At 47.8% G+C, this 8,722-nt stretch overlaps 1 protein-coding gene across 1 annotated transcript; it reads left to right on the forward strand.

Annotated features, from left to right (window-relative positions):
* Nucleotides 1-1,999: 1,999 nt before the first annotated feature.
* On the forward strand, nt 2,000-4,719 carry IER3 (immediate early response 3). The gene is made up of 2 exons (XM_077331244.1): nt 2,000-2,305; nt 3,446-4,719. Exons 1-2 carry the CDS (start codon nt 2,087-2,089, stop codon nt 3,779-3,781), a joined length of 555 nt encoding a protein of 184 aa, XP_077187359.1. The 5' UTR covers nt 2,000-2,086; the 3' UTR covers nt 3,782-4,719.
* The last annotated feature ends 4,003 nt before the right edge of the window (nt 4,720-8,722 follow it).

Raw genomic sequence — 8,722 nt, forward strand, 5'->3', positions numbered from 1 at the left:
TTACTGAAGAAGGTTGGTTCTTATATGCTGCTTTTCTCTACCTGAAGGAATCTCAAAGTGGCTTACATTCACCTTCCCTTTCCTCTCCTCACAACAGACACCCTGTGAGGGAGGTGAGGTTGAGGGAGCCCTGAAATTACTGAAGAAGGTTGGTTCTTATATGCTGCTTTTCTCTACCTGAAGAAGTCTCAAAGCAGCTTGAAAGCGCTTTCTACCAGCATTGTAAAGGAAAAACTTGCATCGGGTGGGGAAGGGAAGCCAATGGACAGGAAGGATTTGTGTGGGAGGATTATAAAATGACCGGCAGCTTTGAAAGGGAGGGAGGCCAGGAGCTAAAGCAGTGAGATTATGGGGGTAAAAAAGCCCCTCACATTGGGCAGAAAGACAGGAACAGCTATATGCTTTAGGCCACTGGGTAACAGAGTGGCTGGAGGCCGGGAAGAAAGAGACAGGGCCCTGGCTCAGGGACACAACATCTGATTAGCATGCAGAAGGTCCCAGGTTCACCTCCTGCTACCTCAGGCAAAATCAATTATAATCAAATAGCAAGGGATGCAAAAGACCTGAGAGCCTGGACAGAAAATGGCTGCCAGTCAGAGTGAACAACACTAATATTACTAGACCAAGGGTCTCCTCATGAGGCAGCTTCATGTGTTCATATCATGGAAGCTTTATACAGAACTGAAGGGAAGAAGCAGTCGGCTGCTTTTGAAGAAAAGTGCAGAGAAGGAAGTGAATTTCCCATTTTGCTATAAAAATACCCAACTCAGTCTTTTGGATGCAGTTTTTTTTAATCCCAAAGTGCCTTTGATGTATTGTACACATCAGAGCAGGAGTTCTTAACCCTTTAGTGGGGAATGCCTATATGATTGTCACCAGCCAAGACCTTGATGGTCGCCTCTATTGGGTGGAGGGTAGGAGCCAGGCTCAACTGATCTTGAAAGCTAAGCTAGCAGAGTCAGCTGTGTTTAGGGCTTGGACCATCAAGGAACACATAGGTCACTAAGCAGAGACAGGCAATAATAAAACACTTCTGAATGCCTCTTGCATTGAAAATCTCAAGGGTGGTCGTAAGTCAGCAAAAAATCTTAAAACATTATTGGGGTGGTTATGATCTAGAATCATAAAATTGGGAGGTGTCATACAGGCCATCTAGTCCAACTCAATGCAGGATCTGCCTAAAGCTTATCCGTCCAGCAGCTGCTTAAAGACTGCCACCTCCTTAGGCAGCCGATTCCACAGCTGAATTGTCACATTTCCCCCAATATCTAGCCGAAATTGTTCTTACTGCGGGTCCTGTCCTCTGCTGCCAACAGAAATCTTTCCCTGCCCTTCTCTAAGCGACAACCTTTCAGATACTTCAAGAGAGCCGTCGTATCCCCTCTCCACCTCCTCTTTTCCTGGCTGGACATTCCCAAGTCCCAAGCCTTTCATCACAGACCTGGGATTTTATCCTCGGGGCTGGGGAGTGGCAGAAAGCCGGATGTCCAAAGCCATTGCAAGTAAGGAACAGGGGCTACCTCAATCCCCAAATAACCACTTCTCCTTCTTAATTTATAGACCGCTGCTGCACGAGGGGGGGGGGTCATAGGATCCCCATTAAGAATGCTTTCTGCCTGTGGTTGTGGCTGCATGCCTTTCCAAAAGCCACTGGCATTTCTGGAGTTACATCATAGGCCGGGAGCTCGACGCCCCTCCGTCTCGGGGCGATAAGGAAGCCTTGAATGGGCGCTGTGTGTGTGTGTGTGTTTGTGTGTTTATTTTCTGCAGGGCACGCCCTTCCCCCACTCTCCCTGCCGGCGCTTGCGCCACCCCCCTCCTTCCTTTGCGTGACAATCTAACCGGGCCGGCAGCCAAATCTGCACGGACCGAACGCAAAAGTTTGGATTTTCCAGAATGAGCTGTCCTGCGAGCAGCCAATCGCCAGCGCCCTCTTCTCCCTCGCCGGCCAATCGCATCGCAAGGGGCGGGACGCCGCCGCTCTTCATAAGGCCTCGGCTGGCGAGCGGCTTCCCACTCCGGCTTAATCGCCCCGCAGAGCCGAGCCGAGCTTCGCAAAGCGGCCGCGCCCTCTTGCCTCCGTCCCATGAATTCCCTGTACGGCACGACAGCGATGTGCTGCGCATACGAGCCCAGGCTGACCGCGCTCAAGATGCCCAAAGTCCCGCGCCGGGCTCAGCCCACAGGGCCCCAGTACTTCACTTTCGACCCGCTCCCGGAGGTCGAGGGGAGTTCCGTCTACAAAAAGCCCTCGAGGACCGCCAGGATCAAGAAGCGATCCCGGAGAGTTCTCTACCCCCCAGTGGTAAGTTAGCCCGTTTGGGCCCCCCTGCAGAGAAAAGGGGGACGGGATGTCATGGGGTGGCACAAAGGGTACTGTCAGCTCCTGGGTCCACTAGCAAAGAAGTGGGGTGTATCTGAGAGGGGGAAGCAGGGGATGGGTCTACAGCAGGGGTAGTCAAACTGCGGCCCTCCAGATGTCCATGGACTACAATTCCCAGGAGCCCCCTGCCAGCATTTGCTGGCAGGGGGCTCCTGGGAATTGTAGTCCATGGACATCTGGAGGGCCGCAGTTTGACTACCCCTGGTCTACAGTTTAGGATTCTGGCCTTAAGATCCTTCAGGATCATAAGGCTCTTCACCATGTACGGTCCCAGGGAATGAGGGAAGCGAAATAGTAAATATCCCCTTCTTGGTGCACGCAGAAGTGCTTCCTCTCCCCCTTCCCCCTCTGCAAAGCCCAACAGTTGAATGGCTGACCAAACCTCCGGAAGTGAAAGTTCCTCAAGGTTGCATCACTAAGGGAGGGGAAAGCCTAAATGGCTTCATCTCTGCATGCAGGCTACCTCTGGGGCGAAAGAGGCGTGCCAAAAAGAAGGGAGAAGAAGTTGGCACGCGATGAGTCAGGCATGTGTGCAGGATTTGTGGCAATTAGTCACCCGTCATTACCTGTCCCAGCACGTCACTCCTTTGCTCACAGGCCTCTGGAGAGAGAAAGGGACCCATGCCTTCGTTCCCTCTCTTCTCCATGCTTCGGGGGCCAAGGGTTCTCTGATATAACGCCCCAGAAACAACGCAGCGCAGTCAGTTGTGGTTTCCTGGGTTACAGTAAGAATTGCTAAGTGTGGAAATTCCTAGAGATTTGTGGTCGGAGCCTGGGGAAAGTGGGGTTTGGAGAGCGGAAGGGCAACTGGGTCTAGTCCCATAGCAAGGGGACAGGATGCTATGGGACTAGACCCAGTTGTCCTTCCGCTCTCCAAACCCCACTTTCCCCAGGCTCCAACCGCAAATTTTCTACAGGAGTGTTGTGTCAGGATAGATATCTGGGCTTGGGGCAAACAGAGCAGTGCATTCTGGGAACTGTATGTGAGGGTTTCCTGGCTGCAGCTTGGCCTTAGCCCACGAGAAAGCGTCTCTAATCGCCCAACCTGTTTTCTCTTCCTAGGTGAAACGCTACTACCCCGCGGAGGAGCGCAGCTTTGCCAAACGCCTTCTTGTTATCCTTCTGGCCATTGTCTTCTTCCAAATCTACAGCGCCGAAGAGGATCTCTCCATTGCTGTCACCTCCTTGGGTGCCGAGGAAGGCCTCTTCGCTCCCTCGGTGGCAAAAGCAAGGGAATCCCACTGTGAACCCTTCCTCCTGGAGCAACCCGGCACCACCGCGCACTCTCTGGCAATGCAGGTGGCAGCCAATGCGACCGATTGGCCCTGGGGAAATCAGCAGGTGTCCACCATCATCGATGTCACTCAGTTTCTGCTGCAGAGCCGGACTGCTCTCTGAAGAACTTTCTAGGCCAGGACAAGACTTTGGCCGGGAGAGGGAAAAGGGAAGGGACTCTTTTCTGTGTAGGGCTGGGGTCTCAGATGAATTAATGCTGCTGGGGATCTCAGGTTCTCCTTCTGGGATCTGCTTGCTCAGAAGCCAACGTCAGACTCAACACTACACCTGCAGATTTGCTGCTGAAGATGGGTCATCCAGCGAGCAAAGGGGAGGGGATGGATTAATTTAATATTTATTAATATATTATTATTATTAGTATTATTATTCTATGAATGTTTAATTTAAACTGACTGTTATTTAAGACTGCCTGAAACTGGGAGTTTGATAGAGAAATGCTGGCTCGCACGCTGGGCCGGAATCAGAAACGAATTAAAACCTTTTAATATTTGCCTTCTCAGGATAGGCTCAAGTTATAGAAAAATTCCTTAGGAATGAATTAATGTCTCTGAATCAGTTTGCTGATGTAAAATGTAAGTTTCTAATTTTAAGTAGTCAGGATGGTGCTCTTAGCTGGTCTGATTTTAAAATTGTGGATGATTAGTAGTGAATTACTGGCTTGGAAAATGGGGTTTGGGGGTGGGGGTAGGTGGCATTTCTTAGGTTAATGGGGGGGAACAAACCTCAGAAGTTTGGACTTCTTGATACTTTTTTAAAAAGGCACTAAAGGTATTCCAAGAGGACATTCAAACTGTTTCTTTGTTTTTAAATCTAAGACTGTCTTCAATTCTTGGTCTCAGCCAGTATCTTTTCTTGCTATTTGTTTGCTTACCATGTAAGCACGCTCTGTCTTAAGAGTGGCAACCATCTCCAAAGAAGCATTTCTGAAAACAGTTAATTTATTTTGTGAACTGCACCTCACATGACAACTCGCTGTTCCAGACTGACCATTGGAACTCTGTATGTTCTGTGAACAAATGAAATAAACCTTTTAAAAAGGATTTTGGTTTCTTTTGTCTTCTATGACTTGGGATACCTGAAAAATCATGGAGGGAGAAGGGAATGAGGACAGCACGATAATGTCTTTCATTAAAAGATTAAGAACATCTCCATCAAAATAGCAAATACGTAAGCAGTACAAGATTGCAAAATGTACAAAAATAAAATAATGATGTAAAAACCTATTTAACAAGCCCGACTCTAATTAGATGCATTCCTATCCTCAAAATCTAGTGCATTTAACACCTCCATTCCTAGCACAGTGGGTCCAAGTACTCTCAAATATTTCAGACCACACCTGGAGTACTATGTGCAGTTCTGGAGGCCTCACTTCAAAAAGGACGTAGATAAAATTGAAAGGGTACAGAGGAGAGCGACGAAGATGATCTGGGGCCAAGGGACCAAGCCCTATGAAGACTTGGGAATGTTCAGCCTGGAGAAAAGGAGGTTGAGAGGGGACATGATAGCCCTCTTTAAGTATTTGAAAGGTTGTCACTTGGAGGAGGGCAGGATGCTGTTCCCAGGCTGCAGAGGAAAGGACACAAAGTAATGGGTTTAAACTTCAAGTACAACGATATAGGCTAGATATCAGGAACAAAATTTTCACAGAGTAGTTCAGCAGTGGAATAGGCTGCCTAAGGAGGTGGTGAGCTCCCCCTCACTGGCAGTCTTCAAGCAAAGGTTGGATACACACTTTTCTTGGATGCTTTAGGATGCTTTGGGCTGATCCTGCCTTGAACAGGGGGTTGGACTAGATGGCCTGAATGGCCCCTTTCAATTCTATGATTCTATGATTCCTTAAACTATCTTCCTGAACTGAAAATGTCTTTCGATGGTCCTCCATAACAACAGTAAGGATGAATTTTGCTGAAGTTTGGAAAGCATAAGAATCCACCCAATTTGGATACCTGGGGCAATAGATTCAAATGGTTAGCCGTGTTGGCCTGAAGTAGCACAATAAAATCAGAGTCCAGTAGCATCTTTAAGACCAACAAAGATTTATTCAAGGCGTCAGCTTTAGAGTGAGAAAGAGTGCTTGCACTCCAAAGCTCACGCCTTGAATAAATTTTGTTGGTCTTAAAGGTGCTACTGGGGTCTGATTTTATTGGGACAACAGAGTTAAAGAAACACTTGATTAAACTGACATTCTATCGGAAGAACAAAAATATAGAGGATAATTTCTCCTAATACTTAAGTGCCATTAAGTCGCTGGTGGGGTTTTCGGGGCAAGAGATGAGCAGAGGTCGTTGTCACTGCCTCCCTCTGTGTAGCAACTCCGAGCTTCCTCGGTGGTTTCCTATCTGTCTACATATCGTGTCCAAGTACTGTTTCCTTGGGACCGATGCAGTGGTGGGTGTTGGTGGCTGAACTGTCACATGAACCCATGAAGCTGCCTTATACTGAATTAGACCCAGGATCCATCCAAGTAAGTATGGTCTGCTCCAGGAGTGGCCAAACTGTGGCTCACCAGAAGTCCATGGACTATAATTCCCATGAGCCCCTGCCAGCCGGGACTCATGGGTATTGTAGTCCATGGACTAATGGAGAACCACAGTTTGGCCACCCCTGGTGTACTCAGACCAGCAGCAGCTCTCCAGAGTCTTGTGCACAGAGGTCTTTCACATCCCCTATTGCCAGATCCTTTAACAGGAGGCACTGAGGATCGAAACTGGGACCCTCTGCATGCCAAGCATGTTCTACCACTAAACGGTGGCCCCTCCCTTTCAACTTCTTGAAAATATGCACTACTGTTATGGCATTTGGTTGGTCCTAAGAAAAGGTATTTGGGTGTGGAAGGGTCTGGCATATCCCGCTCTTGATAGCTAAACAGGGGAGTAGTTGGATGAGAGGCCACAACAAACCATCTCTGCTTCTCACCTTAAAAAACTCTTACTGCATTAGCCATAAGTTAGTTGCAGCTTGATGAAAATGTAGAAAAGGGAAAATTACTATGGGGGTTGTGTTTGGGGTTTGGGGAATTTTGGACCAGCGTGGCTGCTGTAACAACGTCTTTACAATGGGAGAAGGGCTGGGTATAAAAGAATAAAATAAAATAGATCGCAGTGAGTGACTAAGAGCCAAAAGAGCCCACTGCTCTCAGCGGACACAATATCTCTGGCAAAAGGAATTCTGTCTCCAATTAAAAGATCTAGTGGTGCAAGGTGGTAAGGCAGCTGACATGCTGCCTGAAGCTCTGACCATGAGGCTGGGAGTTCTATCCCACCAGCCGGCTCAAGGTTGACTCAGCCTTCCATCCTTCCGAGGTCAGTAAAATGAGTACCCAGCTTGCTGGGGGGTAAAACGGTAATGACTGGGGAAGGCAATGGCAAAACCACCCTGTATTGAGTCTGCCAAAAAAATGCAAGAGGGCGTCACCCCAAGGGTCAGACATGACTCGGTGCTTGCACAGGGGATACCTCTACCTTTTATTGCAGCAGCAACTGAGAAAATCTTGAGGAGCTGCTTCTAGTTAGAGTTAATATTGGGCCAGACATACAGTGGTTGGACTCAATGTAAAATAACTTCACAATAAATAAATAAATAAATGTGAAGGAAGGGATCTGGAGTGTTCTGAGTGGACAGGATCCTTTAAAATATTCCCAAAATGCAGTAGAGCTTTTAATGCAACTGTACAAACGTCGTTGTTAAACTCAGATGGGGAATGGTTTCAATCCCAGTAATACGGTGAAAAGAATTACAGTGTTAGATTTGACATCTAGCAGGAGTCTGCTGGCATCTTAAAAGTCACACATCTGAGCTTGTTCCATCAGATGCCCTGAACTTAATGTGCAAAGCTGCCCATTCAATGTGCTGAGAAACTGCCCAAAATGCCACACATATCCTTATGAAGCACCATAGGGCTTAGTAAAATCACACACACCCGTTCCAGATAAACCCACGTCATCACCCTTGAAAGGCTGTTGCAGTCAGGGGCGGCAAAGGCGCACCTCCATGCCAAGCGTGCAGGCACGGCAGATCTCTCTGTGTGACTCACGCAAGCAAGACAAGCTGCGTGCTTCAGTGGAAAGCTGAGGCCACCGTGGCTGTTCCTCCGAACTTGAGAGCTTTTTGCATTTGGTTTTTTATGTGATGGTTACAAAAAGTAGGAAATAACATTTGGGAATTGGGCCAAACAGAGCGTGACACCAGAGGAAGTCCAACGTTATGATTTAATATTACTTCTTCTTTGGATGCCCACTTTCTCCGCACATTTATCTCAACATAGAGATCTGCCTGCCATGAGATATCACCCATGGCACCAGTGCATGGAAAGCAGTGCTCACAGCAAGGGGAAACCATGAGCTGCCCCATACCCTGAGGATTATCCATGTGCCCTGAGAAGTCTATTGGGGAGCCAGTTTTTGGGGGAAGTACCCACCAGCCTGGCTCTGCAGATAAACAAAGCTGGGAAAGGTGTCCAAATAAAACCATTTTGTTGTTATTGTCCTGAGCCTTATTGTAGCCCATTGGACTGGGTAAGGAGACACTGGAAGGCTTTTTTTTAATGCCCAAAATTTGCAAAACGTCTTCAAAAGCCCACTGCAACCACTAACCTTCTAACAGAATGGCAGTATCTCATTTCCCTATTTAGGAAAAGTATTCCTTTCCATTTTTTTCATTGTTGTTGTTGTGAAAAGCGGACGGCAACAACTGTCAGGGAGACAGAGGGTCATGTCTCCACCCAGTTTTTTCAGTCAGCAGGAAGGGGGAGTTTCCCCTTGGAACACTTAGGGAAAGTGGGAATCTTTTGTGTTCTTTGTGAAAGGCAAAAATTAGCCTTCAGGCAAATGGGCAGCAATTCTCCAGTTCATCCCATATCTCATTCTAATTTGCGATAAGGTTTCCAGGTTACACAATCTGGGACAAGGTTTATGGGCCTTCAGACAAAAGATGCCTCAAATGGCACTGCCTACTTAGTCAGAATCACAGAATCATAGAGTTGGAAGGGGCCATAGAGGCCATCTAGTCCAACCCCCTGCTCGACGCAAGTCAGCGGAGAAGGAA

Source organism: Paroedura picta, chromosome 3, assembly GCF_049243985.1.
Source record: "Paroedura picta isolate Pp20150507F chromosome 3, Ppicta_v3.0, whole genome shotgun sequence".
In the NCBI taxonomy this organism is placed as follows: Eukaryota; Metazoa; Chordata; class Lepidosauria; order Squamata; family Gekkonidae; genus Paroedura; species Paroedura picta.

Bases quoted from the DNA above. Each gene is read 5' to 3' on its own strand.
- IER3 (XM_077331244.1), top strand. From the start codon at position 2,087: ATGAATTCCCTGTACGGCACGACAGCGATGTGCTGCGCATACGAGCCC. The intron at 2,306-3,445 runs GTAAGTTAGCCC...TTCTCTTCCTAG, and splicing joins GAGTTCTCTACCCCCCAGTG to GTGAAACGCTACTACCCCGC.